Genomic DNA, 20501 nt, shown 5'->3' with positions numbered 1-20501 from the left:
GTGTCGCCTATGTTGCCAAAATCGAAACCGTGCCAAAATCGAGACCCTTTTTTGATATGAAAAAATTGAATGTAAATGCGTTAGAAATTGACGAAATGTTATCAATCAACGATTGCAACCTTTTTATGTTTACAAAATCCGCCAAGAGCTATCCGTGCGGTGCAAGTAAGTTTTAGGCGACCTGCGATAAGACGTAGTCCTACGACAATAAAAATTTTATTGCTCGAAACACTATAATCGCAAACTTTTTTTCATGAACACACTTAGGGCAATATTTTTTCGTCATTTGAAGTATGTTTGCGGCAACTGACTGATATTTAAGCATATTCTAGCAAGTAAAATATTTTGTGTTGCCAAAAACGGATACTTTTGTTGCCAAAATCGAACCATGCCAAAATCGAAATCCAACTGTATTTGTTGACTGATTTGGTACCTTCCGAGACGACCAACTTAACCAGCAGCAACAAGCGAACAGAAGCGTGAGAGGTGATCGGTTAAAATTATTTCATAAGAAGCGAACAATCAGATCAATCTAAGTTAAATAGAATTTAAATCTGTGAGTGAAAATTCCTCAAATCTTCATGAACAAATGTTTCGTTCTTAAAAGAACGGGTTTTCAACGTGATATGCTGGAAATTTAAGCCTTCTTTTCCGTCTTCTTGGGCAGCAACAAAACAGTTTGGATGTTCAGAAAGACACTTCTCATAGCAGTGGTGACACGGGACAGCAAATCCGCAACTCTTCGTTGTTGCGGATGGCCAGCTGCAAGTGACGATAATTCTGATAGTTTCGTTGTCGCGAGCACCATTTGTCCTCCCAATTCCAGAACTCCTGTTGCCAGATATTCCTTCACGGCAGCGATCATTGAGTGCTCCAGCTCCAACACCTCGCTTGGTGAATTTGCATGTCTTCGTTGCCTTATTCGTGGGAAGCAGCAACAGCTGAAGCTCAACAATTTTCGATCGGATTCTATAGGGCATAAATTAAATACAATCATAAGGAAGCTTAACCCATAGATTATATCGTATATATTTCTGTCATCCGTGCTAGGGAAGCACTGACGAGGGAAGGCAAAAATATGAAAATAATTCAAATTTTCAAAATCAATTCAAAAACAACAATTTTTCAAATTCAATTTCAAAAACAAAATCAATAGTTTTCTATATTTTCAATCGATTTCCCGATCAATTGGTGTAAATATCTTGGAAATCTATTGAAAATTGACTTAATTATAAGCGATTCTACGTTGATGACGTCATTTACAACAACCAATCACGAAGCGAGAATTCTGGTAAAACATAGGTTCATTATTTTCAATTTTTCAATAGTTCAACATCAAGAATCCACACTTTTCTTTATTTGGGTCAATTCTTAGAAGATTTTCCAATCGATTGGTGTAAGAATATTGAAAATCGATTGGAAAACTGCTGAGCTATTAGCGCTCAAAACCTTTCATTTTTTGTGACGCTCGCATTTTTCGATTTTTTGGAATGACACCCTATCTCAAAACTTGCCGTAAGACGTAGTCCTACGTCAAAATCATTGTTTTGTCGATTTTCAATATTCTTACACCAATCGATCGGAAAATCTTCTAAGAATCGACCCAAATGAAGAAAAGTATGGATTCTTGATGTTGAACTATTGAAAATAATGAACCTATGTTTTACCCGAATTCTCGCTTCGTGATTGGTTGGAAGATTCTTAACGATGATCTAAACCTATACCAATTTGATATCTGTGCTTGGGAAGTAAGCCAAAACAAGTGGCGAAGTTACCTCATTTCAACGATATTTCTTAACACCGCGGCTAAACCTAGACCATTTTGATGTCCTTGCTTGGGAAGTACGCCAGAAAGAGTGACAAAGCCCCCTCGCGATTAAACTTAGTCCAATTTGATGTCTGTGTTAGGGAAGTGTGCCAGAAAAAATGACACAAGTTCGTTGTCCCAACAGATCGCAAATTCTTTACTGCGAGACGATTAAACCTCTGCGAATTTGATATCTGTGTTGGAAAAATGTGCTACAGCTGTAGTGTACAGTTATAATAAGACTCTGTATGAATACGCATGCTTGCCGTTTCATTAGAAGTGTAGTGAAAAGATGTGCTGTTGATAAAATAGGATTGAATTGGTAAAATCTAAAGAAACTGACTAAAGAAAAGACATCGAAGCTCAGTCACTTGCGGCCTCCTATCATCATTAAACCTGATTTGCTCAACGATGATTGATGTGCGTGACTCTGTTCAATGTTGCAAGACAAAGTTCTAACAATATTTTTTCGAGTTCAACATTCAGGCTATTTTATGAACTGTACGATACAAATTTGATAGCCTGATGTTTTCGTTAGGTAACATGGATCGATTTCGTGATGATACGATGATATTTGTTGCCGTTTGCTTGCAGTCATTATTTTCTGCCGCGTTCATCGACTGATACTCCTCAACTTTTCGAGCCAAAGATTCAGAAGGTTTCATCGAGATTCATGCGCACTTGGTTTCGACTAACCGAAAATGAGTTACCTGTCACTTCTTTAGTCAGTTTCTTTAATAAAATCCCTTCAACGTGGGCAGTGTTGGGCACCGCTAATTCGCTAACCGACCAATCGAGAAACGCTAGTTATACTTTATAATTTATACTCAGACTAGCCGAAATGTTACTGGGCCATGATTCCAAATAAAATGCCGCTGTTTATTTTAAAATTAATAAACTGTAAAGCATTTTATCCATTATAATAGGTTTTGATCTTAGGTAAATTAAGAAAAGCCATGTAATAAATGGAAATTACAAATAATTTGTACAGCGATAGATTACAATGCGAGTTATTGCGATATGTTCAAAAATAAACAGTAACTGTTAATTTGCAGTTTGCGATTAGTGATTAGCGAAATTTCCACGATTATCGAGCAAATTGTATCGGTTAGCGAATTAGCGAATTAGCGGTGCCCAACACTGAACGTGGGGAACCATGGGTAATAAATACAATCTTTAATTTCTGTAAGGTAACAGGCAAGCAATAGTTTGTGTTCTTGATTTTGTTAAATTGTTTTCAAATGCACAATGTTTTGAGAATTGAACGTATGCAATGTTACTACTTTGATAAATGTTACATACAATGCATGTAGCATGTATGTTGCATATAGCATGAATACATGAAGAATCGTATGATTACAAGCATGAATACATGCTACTATCACTACAAAGAGACTTACGTAGTCCTGCGTCACCTATATATACGGTCGTGTCTTGTACACAACCCCTCTGATTTTTTAATGTGTTCTTTTGCGTAAAAGTGCATCAAAAGTGTCGAGCCTGTTAACAAAGATGCGGTGTATCAGAATATTGTGAAGTGAAAGTGGTTTTCCATCACGCGTCTGTGAAAAAAAAACATTTTTTTCATATTGCGAGTTATTCATTTGCAAAGCTTGTGTGATCGAGCAAAGGAAGCTTAAAAGATAGCTGTATATATGCGTGCGACGGTCGTGAGAGCGTGCGTGAGAGCGATCCAGAAATACCACTACACATAAATGATTCTGTAAAATGGCTACTTGCTGTGGTTTTCGAAAAGTTGCCTGTGGAGAAGCTATCAATATCTATCGAGCCAACGATTATGTAAAAGCTAAGTTCATACATTTTCCAATTTCTGTTTAATTTTTCAACCTTAATTCTGCTCTCTGTTCTCTGATAAATGTCTCATAAAGCTCATTAGCGAATGGTTCGTTGCCGTTCCACCACATGCAAAGGTGTTTGTAAATATTGAGCGCACCGACTTGCTGTTGTTCTGACGCTCACAGCATGCCTATGTGGTGTTCCGCACAAATACTACGGACTGCATGGGCGTCGGAGCGCTCGAGGGACGCTGGATTTTAGATCAGAGCGAGATGTCTCATACTCATTGTAAATAATTTTCTGGTAATTGATAATCGCATAATCGCATTTGTTAGCATACAAAGGCAAACACGCTGTATGCTCGATGAGCAAATAAGTCAAATGAACAAATAATTGGAGTAATAGCGAGTATTGTTTCGGAGTCAAATGGAGTAAATTATTGGAGATACTCCCGTAGCTTTGTAATATGAAAGCGAATTCATTTTATTTTATGACATTTTTTACCGTGAATGCATGTTTATTCGCGTATCATTGCCTGTTCCCTAGAAAAAAAGTAAGTCTGAATACACAGTGATAATAGGGTTGCCAAGTGGCCGATTTTTGACCGGCCCGACCGGTTTTTCACTTGCAAAGTCGGTGACCGGCAGAGCTGCCATAAATACAGATATTTGTGCATGCATAAATTTGGGACCCTACTGTTTTCTCCGGAGTATTTAATTTTCTCGATCTAATCTTTTAAATAATATAAATAGTTTATGGACTACTTTAAAATTCAGGAACATTAGTAGAGCCAGAAATCACACCAACTGAAATAATTGATGGTTCCCAAATTTATGTATGCACAAATATCTGTATTTGTGGTAGCTCTGGTGACCGGTCAATCCGGCGAAAAGGCCGGTTTTCCGACATGTGAAGCCGGATTTGTACTTTTTACCTGATTTGTTAAATTTTCTGATAAATTTATTAGCAATTCTGAGTGGATAATTGAAGCACAATTGGAGATAATCAGTTTAGCAGTGACAATACCTTGCTTCTGGCTGTAATGTACATTAAATTGTCCACTAGCGCCAGAAGCAAGTAGTTGTCACTCTAAAACTAGCTATCTTCAATAACCCATTCATTGTTCGTTGTGGTTGCGACTGTGATGTCCTGCCGTTCGCTATCTCCACAACTGACTGCTCATCCCATTTACAACTGTCAATCGACTTCCACTTTCTCTCTGTGCTGCCTACTCCAGGCAAATCCTCTAATATTGTGCTACAACCCCCCCCCCCCCCCGCGTTTTTTAAAGGCAGGACTGACTGCCGGCCGATTTTTGTAATTTTCAGACTTGGCAACCCTAAGTGATAATAGAGTCTCAGTAGGAATCACGCATTTCAATTTCTTATTAAAACACTATTTAACACGGAGAGTTTCACTTATCTTCAAGCCAATCCTAATATTTGTACTGGATATTAGTAAGCCTTGTCCTTATAAGTATACTTTACCATTTCAATCTATAGCCGTTAGATGTCTCGTTGGTCGTCGATACTAATGGTCGTGTTCCATTGGTCACCCGATTGTTTGATCGGCTTGTACGTCTATACTATTCGTCGTTTTATTACAAAAGCAAATATCGCAAAAACAAGTCTTTGTTTATACCGACAATTATACATTTCGAAGAAGACTGGTAGTACACGACATTTTTAGTTGTCGGTGCAGAAATAAATCAATTCGACATTATAGATCTTTAATTTAAATGTAAGGTACCCCGGGGCAAGTGGGAATACGGGGTAAATGGGAACGGAGCTCATAACTCTCTTCAACCTCACTTTCTCCAACCGAACCTTTTTAGAAATGAAAGATACAACTCAAACGCATGTATTAAAATTATAGATTATTTATAACAGGCATTCCAAACATCAAAATTGAAATTTCAATTTAAGCGTTATTTTCAATTTGCGTTGTAAGTTTGACGCACCTTGCTATAAATGATATTTTGGCCACAGGCTTTACGTAAAAGTACATATTTTTCTGACAGTAGGTAAACTTAATGAGTATGTTAACAAATTACACCCGAAAACTAGTTGTTTAATTTGACAAACGGCATTTAAAAAAATGGGTCGAAATAAGGTCGGCACTTCAAAGCTCCCGGGGCAAGTGGGACCTATTAAAAATGAAGTGTTTCAGCACAAAACTTCCTGTCGTGATACATTTTTTAGATGAACTATCGAACATTTTCAGTTCAATTACATAATATTTATACCAATAAAGCTTTAAAATAAAACCGAAAAGGACTAAACCAAGGGGCCCCAAAAAAGAAGCCCATATGCACAGCTTTTGATGGAAAAAACAATTTGGTCACATTTTGGTTACACCTAAACGATGTTAATCGAATTTGGAAAGTCAAATTTGATATAATTAAGCAAATCTGCCACTGGAATTGGAACAATAAAGTGTTGTGGTTATTATAACGTAACTATCTCTTATGAGTAGCTCTACCGGATTGGGCATGGTATAACAAACAGATCATAATCGTATTTTTGAGCTATTAAACAATGGTTAATCCTAAATTACGTCTCGCAAGAATTGAATACAACGACATATTCAACTACATTTCATTACAATAATGCTTTACAGCGTAATTGCTCACGATCTGTGTTTTATATGAATTATAAAGTCGCCCGTTGTGATCTGATTTTGTTACGCTATTTTTGATGAACCCTTCGTACGAATATTGTTTTTGATTGCTTCTTGCAATGCTTTAACATTGCTGTATATTAACTTACACAATTTACTATTATTTTATGCTTTTTAATCAAATTTGAATATAGGTACCACTTGCCCCGGCAAATGGGGCAAGTGGGACCTAGCGCCATAATTTTGAAAATTCTCCAGATTCATTTCATGTAAATTGATAGGCCTTTTTCGTAATTAGTCCTTCGAAGTGATACCACTGAAGAGTTTCTGTGCCGAAAGAATTTTGAAATAATCATAGGTATAGAAAACACAGTGGAATAAACCCAAACTATGCATTTTTTAGGTCCCACTTACCCCGGTGTACCTTATCTTAAAATATATTAAACAGGCTTATCTTGACTGTCGACGTGAAAATGTGAATATATAGAATAATTTTCCTAATCATACTAAAAAATCAGAGGGGTTGTGTACAAGACACGACCGCATATATAGGTGACGCAGGACTACGTAAGTCTCTTTGTAGTGATAGTGGCATATATTCATGCATGTGATCATTCGATTCATCATGTATACATGCTTTATGCAACATATATACATGCTATATGCGTTGTATGTAACATTTATCAAAGTAGTAACATTGCATACGTTCAATTCTCAAAAGATTGTGCATTTGAAAACAATTTAACAAAATCAAAAACACAAACTATTGCTTTCCTGCTACCTTACTGAAATTAAAGATTGTTTTTATTATCCATGGTTTCCCACGTTGAAGGGATTTTACCAATTCAATCCTATTTTATCAACAGCACATCTTTTCACTACACTTCTAATGAAACGGCAAGCATGCGTATTCATACAGAGTCGTATTATAACCGAATACTACAGCTGTAGCACATTTTTCCAACACAGATATCAAGTTCGCCAAGGTTTAATCGTCGCGCAGTAAAGAATTTGCAATCTGTTGGGACAACAAACTTGCGTCATTTTTTCTGGCACACTTCCCTAACACAGACATCAAATTGAACTAGGTTTAATCACGTTCGTAAGAAATCTGTTGGCACGAGGGGGCTTTGTCACTCTCTCTGGTGTACTTCCCAAGCAAGGACATCAAAATGGTCTAGGTTGAACTGTGGTGTTAAGAAATCTTGTTAAAATGAGGGAACTCTGGCACTTGTTTTGGCTTACTTCCCAAGCACAGATATCAAATTGGTATAGGTTTAGATCATCGTAAAGAATCTTCCAACCAATCACGAAGCGAGAATTCTGGTAAAACATAGGTTCATTATTTTCAATTTTTCAATAGTTCAACATCAAGAATCCATACTTTTCTTCATTTGGGTCAATTCTTAGAAGATTTTCCGATCGATTGGTGTAAGAATATTAAATATCGATCGGAAAATCGCTGAGCTATTAGCGCTCAAAACCTTTCATTTTTCGTGACGCTCGCATTTTTCGATTTTTTGGAATGACACCCTGTCTCAAAACTTGCCGTAAGACGTAGTCCTACGTCAAAATTAAAAAATAAATAAATTTTAGCAATAATGATCACATCACTTATCAAGGTGAATCCCGATCCAACGAAACCTGCCTTACTAACAAGCCGCAACTCCTTCCTGTAATCGTTGCAGGGATGCAGAGGTTAACACGGTCCCTAAAACAGCTAAGATTACACTAACATTCCTTCTCCAATCCCATCTGATTGCAAGGACGTGGCCGGCGCAGTTATTGATCCTTTATATATCGGGTCACTGAATTTTGCACAGTGAGGATGATCGGTCACTCCCAGCCCCATTCACTTGATTCATTGTGCAATTTCACTGATTCGGGTCAATCACTGAGTGCAACCATGTCAACCATGTGCAATCAGTCTAAGCTAAGCTAAGCTAATCTTTATTTATGTTTGGTACATCAACTAGAAATACTTCTTACCAATAATTTGTTATCTAAGCAATTTCGAAATACGGATCCAATAAGAAAATACGACAGATAAAACTTTTTGCTGTTTTCACTAGACAATAATTAATTCAAGCACAAAAGAAAACTTCTTTTCAGCTATTTTCTATTTATTCTACGAGATACGATGTTTACACAAGAGATTGGTGCCATATATGTAAAAGTACAACATTTAGAGATGAAAGGAATTTTTTTTTTAAAGTAGTCATGTCTCACCCACACAATTGTGTGGGCTCGGGCTTAAAGGGTCCACAGGCAGTAGCTTTTGAACCTGGAAGGGATGCATTTTTGCGGGGTCTACACGCTTCATACCTTCCAGTGTGACACGAAGCATTGGCACAACTTGGCTTATGGCTAGCATACTTTTAGTACTAGAGCTAATTGAGCGCAAACAGAACCGATAAATAAAAATGCTTAATAACTTTGTAACGTTGCAGATTTGACCATATGCGTAGAAGGATGCATCGAGTTATCTAACGCCCTGCATATTTTTTTTTCGAATTTCTCCACAAGAGAATTCTTAACTGGTACAGCCGCGCCCAAGACAACAACCAGTCCGGGAACTAAGGTCCAGAGCCCAATCAGTGGGAAATAATCAATTTGACAGCGTGTGATAATGAAGCTCCAACTCAGTTCAACGAATATGAGCGTTACGAAAAGATAAGATAATGTTTCTTGGAATGCTTTCATTTTATTGATTCAATAGAAATTATCTAATCAGTTCGACTTGTACATTGGAGAAAACATGCTGTCACCGTACAGATATTAGTTTATATATCGGTGTCGAAGCATAAAGAGTTTTCATTTTATTTTGTGAAAGAAGTGAATTTCGAAGAAAACTAATTCTATCCCCCAACGATTCAAAGCAGCAACAAGTAAGCAACCGCAACCGCTTGACCTGCAGTCAAGCATTATTTCAAAACTATTCTTGTTCACAGAATCGTTGAAAACATGAGTAACCTTCAAGATTTGCCGGAGATAAAGAAAAGACCAGGAACTACTGGGTCTTTCAAAGGGTACTTGTACGAGATCAAACTGTTCATGCTTGTCTTCTATCGCGCAAAGTTGTTCAAAGGAATGTCATTCAATATGGCGACAAATGTGGACGGAATTGGTGCGCTCGATGATTTAGTGTTTGTAGAAAATACCAATCCACGACGGGGCTTTTTCTTGCAAGCCAAATGCGGAGGAAAGATCACACAAGCTGAGCTGTTCAAGCCGAAGGGTAATTTTAATTTAGCCAAATATTTTAGCAGTTTCCGGAAAATAAAAGACAAATATCAGAATATGGAAATCACTTGTGTGCTGTACTGCGGAGGTGGTGAAGAATTAGACGGCGATAAAAAAATAAATGAGATGAACCTTACGACAGCAAGATCGTTGGATCGATCCGGTAATTTGGATGATTTGATTTCTACTAGAAAAGGAAAAAAGTTTCAGCTGAATAAAAGTCACTTTGTCGACAAGTTAGCCGAGGACGACAAAAACCTGGCGGGAGAATTTCTAGATCGGCTGTGGTTCTACGTTGATCAACCCAAGGAAGATGCCTTGGAAAAGGAGCTGAAAAGGGAATTAGCTGAGCAGAATCTTGGATCCAGTAACAGTTTTCTCCATCGCGAATACGTTCCTGATTATGTTTTTTATTACTTGTACAGTAGGATACAAAGCTGGTGCATATATCCAACGACAGAGCACGATCCCAACAACAACGGATGGATGACGGATCAATGTAACTATTTAGAAGATGCTAACGAAAGCCTGAGGATGGTTCCAACTCTGACCATTCTAAACTGGCTCTTTAGACAGCAAAATCAAGATTCAAACTTGTTTAAATTTTCGGACGATGCTTTGAAAGTTTTAAAGTTGGATAGTTTTTCCGACGGTGCTCTGAATATTGTGTCCGATCATACTGTACTTACCAGTTTAAAATTATTGCAAGCTTTCAAAGAAGAAAGCAGTTGCCTTTTCGTTGATTGGCATGAAGTCAACAGGCGAAGCTGGCAGAATGATGTCAAAAAGGATCTGCAAGATGTCAACCTATTGTTTGTGATCGTCGTTAATGTTCCACATGAATACGAACTGGATTGCTCAAAAGTAGAAAAGTGCATTTTAGTTAGCGAAACAGGGATTCCAAACGTTACTAACTCTATCACCGATGAATTGAATGGTCTAACTGACCTAACGCCTGACACACAGGATGAATTTTTGAAGAGTAAGGTAGTAAATTTTCAGGATGAAACAATCCCCCTAGAGCATTTGATATCGACTGATGCGCTCAGGCAAGCAATTGACTCAAAAATTCTTTCCATTTTGTTAACCGAGGAAAAAATAAAACTAGGCAAAACGCCCGCCACTTTTATTTATGAAAGCATCAAAGATTACTACATTGAACGTGCTCTGTTGCGGCAGACGATAGTTAAGGGCTTAGACAGCTCAAAATTTTTCGTTGCTAAGTCCAGTGAAATCAGTGAGGGCGAACTGTCGGACAACTCCGACATAGTGACGATTTCCACTAGCGATGATGTGTTTCAGGCTTTAGTTAAAAAATTCAATGATCGAAACATTCACTGGTTAAAGAGTTTAGACGGAAAATTTCACTGGCAAAAAACACACGGCAAGTTGAACAAAATTCGTGACATTTCTTCAACAACCCTAAAGATTCAACAAGAGGACATCGAATTGGAACCGATAGTGCTGATAGCAGCGGAACCAGGTATGGGCAAGTCCACATTGTTCTGCTCATTAGCAAAAGCAGTCAAGACGAAAAAACCCTCGTACTGGGTGGCGAATATTTGCTTACATCGGCTTTCAAAAGATTTCTCGCAGTGGAAAGAGACTCCAAATAACGAGCGAACAAAGCAAATGGTTCAAAAATTTTTATTCGACAATTTGCGAGTTCATGAAAATGAGAACAAACCAGTTGGACCGGCTTTGCTGGAAAAACAGCTGTTCGATCACATGTGTAACGAAAAAAAGATCGTAATATTCCTCGACGGATACGACGAGATCAGTCCCAACTATGAAGATCAAGCACTGCTGTTGGTGAATGCACTTAAACATTGTACAGAAAGTTTATGGATTTCAACTCGACCAAATCTTCAGTGCAAGCTGGAGGACCAATTGGGTGCGTTAGCCATGAAGTTGAAGCCATTTGAAATAGATGACCAAAAAGGATTTCTCCAAAAATTTTGGGAAAAAAATATTGAAACGGCTTTGAACGCAAACAGTTTGGATGAGTTCTGCAATGAATTTTTAACCCAGTTTTCCCATATAATTGACGATGAGAATGCAGGATTCGTAGGAATTCCATTGCACCTGAGAATGGTTGCAGAGGTTTTTGCTGATCTGTGTAAAAAGTTTTGTGAATCAACTAGCGGGGATTCGTTAGCAGAACTTAAGACGGAAATGAAAGAAATGAATCTGATAGATTTGTACGAAAAGTTCTTCAAATTCAAATTTAAAGTAATTGCGCTTCAAGAGAAAGAGCGCATGGACGTTGCATCGATAGTAATGAAGGAAATCGTTGACGAACGTGAAACTAAATTAATTAAAGAGCATCAGATAATGGCAGCTTTTGCGTTGCTCAATGAAGAAGTATGCAGACAATTTCTCACATCGGGAGAGTTCTCACGTGGCAAGGAACTGCTGCAAAAGGTAGTTGAATCTGGCGAAAAGACCGGAATTGTGTATCGAATTGAAAACAACAAGCCCATATTTGTTCATCAAACCTTTGCTGAATTCTTTCTCGTTAGCTGTTTTTGGACAAAGGCTAAGAAAAGTGAACTTAATGAACCAGAGCTATACGGCATGATGCAGGAGTTTGTGCTTAATGGGAGAGTACAAATTTGTCGATTTTTACAGCAGAAAGCTGCCAAAGAAATAACCAAAACGGAATCTTTACTTCGTATTTGTAGGGCTATTGTTCTTTTTATAAATAATGTAGACCACGATAATATTGCATGGCATCTTATGCTTGGAATAGTTAATTCATATATTTTTTTGGCCGGTACAGATAGCTCTGATTTGAGTCTAGGTTTGGAAGATATGTCACAGCGTAGGCGTGAATTTCTGTTTTGTGCTTCCGTAAAAATGAACTATCTCCATTTGGTAGAACATTTAGAGCAAACAATCGAATTTTGGGATGTCAACCAGTTTTATATCTACGGCAAGCCATTTGCCCTTTTTGTACCAGCTTTACGCATTGCTACGATGGAAGGTCATACCAAAATGGTCGATCATTTCATTAAAGCTGGAGCAAATGTTAATGGTAAGACTAAGTTTGGGGACACAGAACTGCATTTTGCGGCAGAAAGTGGCCACAGAGACGTTATAAAACAGTTGGTTGAAGCAGGAGCGAATGTCGATGCTACAGATCAATATGGGAGAACTGCATTGATGGTTTCATCCCAAGAAGGCCATACGGATGCCGTGGAATATCTACTAACAAAAACTACTACTAGCATTAACGCCGTGAATTCTTACGGAGACACAATGTTGCATTTGGCATCAAAGAGAGGCTATACGGACATTATTAGACTGTTGGTTGCAGCAGGAGCGAACGTCGATGCTACAGATCAATATGGGAGAACTGCATTGATGGTTTCATCCCAAGAAGGCCATACGGATGCCGTGGAATATCTACTAACAAAAACTACTACTAGCATTAACGCCGTGAATTCTTACCGAGACACAATGTTGCATTTGGCATCAAAGAGAGGCTATACGGACATTATTAGACTGTTGGTTGCAGCAGGAGCGAACGTCGATGCTACAGATCAATATGGGAGAACTGCATTGATGGTTTCATCCCAAGAAGGCCATACGGATGCCGTGGAATATCTACTAACAAAAACTACTACTAGCATTAACGCCGTGAATTCTTACCGAGACACAATGTTGCATTTGGCATCAAAGAGAGGCTATACGGACATTATTAGACTGTTGGTTGCAGCAGGAGCGAACGTCGATGCTACAGATCAATATGGGAGAACTGCATTGATGGTTTCATCCCAAGAAGGCCATACGGATGCCGTGGAATATCTACTAACAAAAACTACTACTAGCATTAACGCCGTGAATTCTTACGGAGACACAATGTTGCATTTGGCATCAAAGAGAGGCTATACGGACATTATTAGACTGTTGGTTGCAGCAGGAGCGAACGTCGATGCTACAGATCAATATGGGAGAACTGCATTGATGGTTTCATCCCAAGAAGGCCATACGGATGCCGTGGAATATCTACTAACAAAAACTACTACTAGCATTAACGCCGTGGATGCTGACGGAGACACAATGCTGCATTTAGCATCAGAGAGAGGTGATACAGACATCATTAAACTGTTGGTTGCAGCAGGAGCGAACGTCGATGCTACAGATAAATATGGGAGAACTGCATTGATGATTTCATCCCAAGAAGGCCATACGGATGCAGTGGAATATCTACTACCAAAAACTACTACTAGCATTAACGCCACGAATTCTGACGGAGACACAACGCTGCATTTGGCATCAGAGAGTGGTGATACGGACATCATAAAACTGTTGGTTGCAGCAGGAGCGAACGTCGATGCTACAGATGAATTTGGGAGAACTGCATTGATGATTTCATCCCAAAAAGGCCATACGGATGCAGTGGAATATCTATTACCAAAAACTACTACTAGCATTAACGCCGTGGATTCTGACGGATACACAATGCTGCATTTGACATCAGCAGGTGGTTATACGGACATCATTAAACTGTTGGTTGCAGCAGGAGCGAACGTCGATGCTACAGATCAATATGGGAGAACTGCATTGATGGTTTCATCCCAAGAAGGCCATACGGATGCCGTGGAATATCTACTAACAAAAACTACTACTAGCATTAACGCCGTGGATGCTGACGGAGACGCAATGCTGCATTTAGCATCAAAGAGAGGTGCTACGGACATCATTAAACTGTTGGTTGCAGCAGGAGCGAACGTTGATGCTAGAGATAAAGATGGGAGCACTGCGTTGATGATTGCATTTCGAAGAAGAAATTCAGACGCTGTGGAATACCTACAAACAAAACGTACCAGCGAATTAAAAAGAGAGCACATCACTGCATTTAGCAGCAGTGAGTAGCCACGCAGAGACGAATAAACAGTTGCTGGCAGCAAAAGCGGACGGCAATGCTGCGAATTAATCTGGATTTACTCCATCGATGCTATGGACTCATCCATGTAACGGTGATTGTTTATCTGCTTGTGAAAACAAGCGTGTGGAGGGCGAATGGTGCCATTACCCCGCGGCCCACGAAATAAAACGTTTTGACAGACCGAATACCGACTATTGACAGAGAGCTATCTGCTGCACTAAGTTCCTCATTAAGTGATATGATCATTTCATTCTTTCCTCACTCTGTCGTCGTCTTATACAGAAGTGTACATATACTGTACTTCTTCCTACCCGAAGCGGAAAAAGTAAAATCATATGAAACAGTCCTGAGTAAACATCCGTACTAAACTAAATATAAGTCACACTACATTAATTAAATTGTAACACCTACGCGAAATATAGTAAAAAAATGTTAGAAAATGTTACCCAATCATTTTTTAATTCGATAGTCCATTCAAAAGTGTTACCACTGAAAGTCTAATAAATCCTAACTATGCAATTTTTAGGCTCCACTCGCCCCGGGTTACCTTACTCTTTTCCGCTGCTGAAGACAATCGCTACCTCGCACTAAGCAATCCATTATATTGTTCAGCACTGATCACAGTCAAGCACTCAATTTTCACCTGCCATATTATTCAGTACACTTTTTTCTATAATCTTAAGTTTTGTTACTATTCAATAGACTTGTTATTTTATAATAAAAAAACAGAGTCTGAGTTGACGGTACCTTCCCAACTGTGTGACTTTGAGAGAGTCTATCAATTCACGTCTTATCTCGTTTTGGTGGCCCAGCAGACTAGCACAGAAAGAAGACGATTCTAAGGAGGAGATTTCTCTGCATGCTTTGATCCGTGGATTTTACAGCGCATGCTATGATCCGCAGGTCTTCGTGTCGGAGTTGCTGTTACGCAACTCGCAAACAGTACGCACACCAGTGATGCCAGGTTTTGCTGAAGAACAAATCCGCAGTTTTACCATCGGTGATTTTATCATAGAAGAATGGGTTATAGTTGCGCCCCGCTTCATTTCGCTTAGACGAGTGATCATTTTTTATCACATAGGTATTGTTCTTGATCGTTTTTGAAGGAAATTAATAAATTTTTGAATCAACTCAGTTCACGATACATTTGAAATTTCCTCTAAATTATACGCGGATGCATGCTCGTACTTGGTCGTACTTCGTCTTTTCGTCTACTTGTCTTCACTTGTTCGTCATATTTTCGTTATCATTTCGCTGGCTTTTCATTGCCTTTTCGTAGTTTATCTGCTGTCTTTTCGTTATTCTTCCATCTACTTTTCGTTATCTTCCCTTTGTCTATCTATCATATAGTCGGTATTAAATCAGACCGAACCCAGCGACAAAAATCTAACTTCGAGAAAAACAAAGTCAAAGTTTGCTACTCTGAGCTATCAACCGTTTGAAATCATTTCATATCTCTGGCTATTTGTAACATTCAGGTAATCTGATTCGAGTAAAATGTAGTTTAGGAAGTTTTTGATCGTTTGCTTTCATTAACTCTTTTTTTTGACGTAGGACTACGTCTTACGGCAAGTTTTGAGATAGGGTGTCATTCCAAAAAATCGAAAAATGCGAGCGTCACGAAAAATGAAAGGTTTTGAACGCTAATAGCTCAGCGGTTTTCCGATCGATTTTCAATATTCTTACACCAATCGATCGGAAAATCTTCTAAGAATTGACCCAAATGAAGAAAAGTATGGATTCTTGATGTTGAACTATTGAAAAATTGAAAATAATGAACCTATGTTTTACCAGAATTCTCGCTTCGTGATTGGTTGGAAGATTCTTTACGATGATCTAAACCTATACCAATTTGATATCTGTGCTTGGGAAGTAAGCCAAAACAAGTGACCAAGTTACCTCATTTCATCAAGATTTCTTAACACCGCGGTTCAACCTAGACCATTTTGATGTCCTTGCTTGGGAAGTACGCCAGAGAGAGTAATAAAGCCCCCTCGTGCTAACAGATTTCTTACGAACGCGATTAAACCTAGTCCAATTTGATGTCTGTGTTAGGGAAGTGTGCCAGAAAAAATGACACAAATTCGTTGTCCCAACAGATCGCAAATTCTTTACTGCGAGACGATTAAACCTCGGCGAACTTGATATCTGTGTTGGAAAAATGTGCTACAGCTGTAGTGTTCGGTTATAATACGACTCTGTATGAATACGCATGCTTGCCGTTTCATTAGAAGTGTAGTGGAAAGATGTGCTGTTGATAAAATAGGATTGAATTGGTAAACTCCCTTCAACGTGGGAAACCACGGATAATAAAAACAATCTTTAATTTCAGTAAGGTAGCAGGAAAGCAATAGTTTGTGTTCTTGATTTTGTTAAATTGTTTTCAAATGCACAATCTTTTGAGAATTGAACGTATGCAATGTTACTACTTTGATAAATGTTACATACAACGCATGTAGCATGTATATAAGTTGCATATAGCATGAATACATGAAGAATCGAATGATTACAAGCATGAATACATGCTACTATCACTACAAAGAGACTTACGTAGTCCTGCGTCACCTATATATGCGGTCGTGTCTTGTACACAACCCCTCTGATTTTTTAATTTTGCGCTTTGGTCCGGCCTGACTTAACATTGTTTATATTATCGTTGACTTTTCGATATCTATTTGTAAACTTTTCGTTGTCTTTTATCCGTATTCGTCACCTCTTTATTATCTCTCTTTCGTATTTTTGTTGGCATTTCATGGTCTTTTCGTCAACTGTTAATCGTATTTTCATCGTCTTTGGCATTTTTTGTCGCATATTTTCGGCGGTTTCTTAGCGTTTTTGTTGCTTTCTTCGTGTCTTTGCGTCGTCATTTTGATGACCTTTCCATCGTTTTTTTTTCGATTTGTTATCAAGACAAAAATGTCTTTTTCTTGTATTATCGTCGTTCTTTCGTTATCTTTCTAATGTATATTCTCCATCTCTAAGTAGTCTGTTTTGCTTGTTTGTTTGTTGACGCTTTTCAAATGTCTCTTTGCCCTCGCTTTGTCGCAACTTCGGCATCTTTTCGTCATCTTTTCGTAATCTTTTCATCGTATTTGTGTTGTCTTTTATCATCTTTCGATTAACTTTTCATTGTATTTTCGCCATCTTTTTATAACTGTTCCGTCATCTTTTCATCACATTTTCGCCATCTTTCCGTTGTCCTGTCGCCGTCTCCTTGATGACTTTTCTACTTATTTTAATAATCTTTTCATCGCTTTCTGAAGGCTTAAATACTAAAAAGAGCAAGTATAACATTAATACATATAGAACAAGAATTCCATTGCACTACAGAATTCATATGCCAAAATGTAGGAAGAAATAGATACAAAAATATTTTGCCATCCTTCAAAAAAGAAAACTCTTTCTCTCGGAAGGAGTAAAGTTATGCTTTTCGGGATATTATTCACTGCAGGTAGCTTACTCGAGACTTTTGTAACTAAATGAAACTTTCAGCCTTTTCCGTAACGATTATGAAAATCGGTAGATATGAGCATTTGATCCGTAGGTCCGTAGAAAATTCGTAAATCTGTAGATCTGGCATCACTGCGCACACTCCTTTGTTGTTGATGCATATATTTGCTATATGTGTTACCATGCTGCTTGGAAGCGGCGGGCAACAGTTTGGAAAGCGTTGCATGCCACATGTTGCCAACCTAAACGCACTTTTAGGATCGCCGTGGCAAGCGAAAGAGAAGAGATTCAAAGAGAATCTCTCATTGTTACTTAGGTCCTTTGGAAAAGCTACACGAGAAATGTATTTGTTGAGCTACGCCCCGTCAGATACGACAGGACTGCACATAGATGCTTAGTTGACGTAAAAATCAGTTTCACTAAAATCTTCTTTTTCGTCGCAACACATGCTTTACTATATGATACAAAAAATACACATAATCATCCCTGCTCAGCTCGGTACAGTTTTCGATTCTGCTTAAAAAATGTTTGTATTCGGTGATAAACTGTTTGAATTTGTAAAAACCGCATTAGAATCAAAGTGATCCATAATTGTGAAAAATTACCTTGGTTTGGTCCCTATTATGGATCACTTTGAAAATTACTTATTTTAACAGGAAAATCATTAGCAACCAGCAACATTTCGCTGAATCGTAAAGAACTTAGCTTGATCTATGTGTTCGAGTCGTTTTTTGCTCGAAAAAAGGTTTCTATGTCACATGGAAATCTTATGAGGCACGTACTGCTTACGCTGATTGAGTAAAACGACAGACATTTTGAAAGATTCTCGATAACAACATTGCACGCTCATTAAAAAAACAACAATGTCGGGTTATAAAGGATGTTTTCTGTGTTAAAAACTAGTTGATATGATAGGGTATGTTGCTGCTTCGTCGTAGTTGCCTATTCCCGTCCTATGCAACTCAAATTATTAAAAATATCGGGGATTTTTATGATACACAATGCCAAATTAGTTATTCCCTAATATTTTAATTTGTTGACTATCATACGCGATCAATCCAAGTGAGCTGAGATCTATTTAAATGCTTTTTTTCATCAAAGAATTCCTAGCAGTCAAATTTCCTACGTTTTTTTGTGCGACGAAGAAGAAAATGTCGACTAATCGTTTCAATTTCCGTCATTCATAAAATAAAAATAACTTACGCAACGCATTGTCGTTATTCTGCAGCCGGGAAAACTTGCATGACCACCAGAAAATTTGCAGAATAATATTTGTTATGCTATCCTACACAAATGCATGAGCGCTAGCTTCGTAAACATTATTGTTTGTTTTTAGTTCGGACGATGAAAAATTTTGATAGACGGATTTTAAAACGGTACGACGAATTTAAGAAATATAGTCAGTTGCGTAATTCCAATAAAATGCTTTACTAATCGCTGTTTAGTGAATTCAAAGTGCACGGATCGGAAGGTAAGTGTGTTTGAGGCAAATCAGCACAAGAACTTTTGAAGTATTCATTTAATCCACCTAAGAAATGATGAAAATTAGAGTGGCTTTCCTTACTACGACGGGAATTAGAAATAAACCCTATCTTTTGTTGCAATAATACTTCATACCTTCCAACTGTTTGTTTAACTGAGTTATTTAATTTGAAACACAAAAGTGATCCATAATTGTGGAGGGAGTGTACTTTGTATGTTTAATTTTCGGTTAGAATCAATAGGATGGAGTCTCTTCGAAACGCGGCGAGGGTTGAGACAAAGGAGCGGCTTATTCGGCATGCTACTCAACACCGCTCGAGGAGGGGCGAACCGACGACCGGGCGATTTTCGGTGAAAGTAGCCGACTCCTATGCTTTGCAGATGATTTTGATATCATAGCCAAGCAAATTGGGCTAAAATAAATGTGTCGAAGACCAAATACATCAAAGCAAGAGCTCAATTGTGACAAGCGCGCTCCTCTCATGAACGGCAGTCCTTGGTCACGACGAACTAGAAGTGGTAATAAAATAATGAAAAGTAATCAATTTGATGACGTATAAAACTTCACCTCAGTTAAGATAATGTTATAAGATAATGTTTCTAAGATAATGATAATATTTCTTGGAATGCACATATCAACCTTTCAGGTTATGCATTTTATTGATTCAATAGAAATTAATCTAATCAGTTCAATTTGTACTCAACGGGGAACACGTTTTCGCCGTTAAGATATCAGTTCATTTATCGGTGTCGGAGCGTAGTTTTTTTTATTTTGTGACAGAAGTGAATTTTGAAGTTCTGTCCCCAACAAGTAAGCAACCGACGCACGTAGGAGTATATCAGCAAAAAACCTGGCCAACATTCAAAACTCAAAATGTATCGTTGTTGTGTTGTTAGATACTTAAAGCGACATGTGATGGCCATTTTGAAAACATCTCGATTGTAGATAAAATTGATTCAGATAAAATTCGTAGGCATGGCATGCAAGTAGGTAGTAATTTTCTGCGTTTGTTTTAATAACATTTTTTATCCAGAAAAGCATTTTTGTTTAGGTTCTAAGCCTCTCTAAGTTAAATGTTTACCATCATTAGTAAAGGTCTGGAATTCCATAATAATGTTCCGAAAGAAATTCTCACGCATTCAATTTAGTTATGGATTTGAAGCTGTGGGGATTTTTTTGGCACGTGTTTCAACTTTATCAATGTATTG

At 38.0% G+C, this 20501-nt stretch overlaps 1 protein-coding gene across 1 annotated transcript; it reads left to right on the top strand.

The window, feature by feature from the left end:
* The first annotated feature begins 12463 nt into the window (after positions 1–12463).
* LOC128739337 (ankyrin repeat domain-containing protein 50-like) lies at positions 12464–14347 on the top strand. The gene has a single exon (XM_053834816.1). The coding sequence runs from the start codon at positions 12464–12466 to the stop codon at positions 14345–14347; it is 1884 nt and encodes a 627-aa protein (XP_053690791.1).
* Positions 14348–20501: the final 6154 nt, after the last annotated feature.

This window comes from Sabethes cyaneus, chromosome 3, assembly GCF_943734655.1.
Source record: "Sabethes cyaneus chromosome 3, idSabCyanKW18_F2, whole genome shotgun sequence".
In the NCBI taxonomy this organism is placed as follows: domain Eukaryota; kingdom Metazoa; phylum Arthropoda; class Insecta; order Diptera; family Culicidae; genus Sabethes; species Sabethes cyaneus.
This window is presented reverse-complemented; position numbering and strand designations above follow the sequence as displayed.

What these genes read in the sequence shown, in the direction of transcription:
- LOC128739337 (XM_053834816.1), top strand. Translation starts at nt 12,464, where the DNA reads ATGGTCGATCATTTCATTAAAGCTGGAGCAAATGTTAATGGTAAGACT.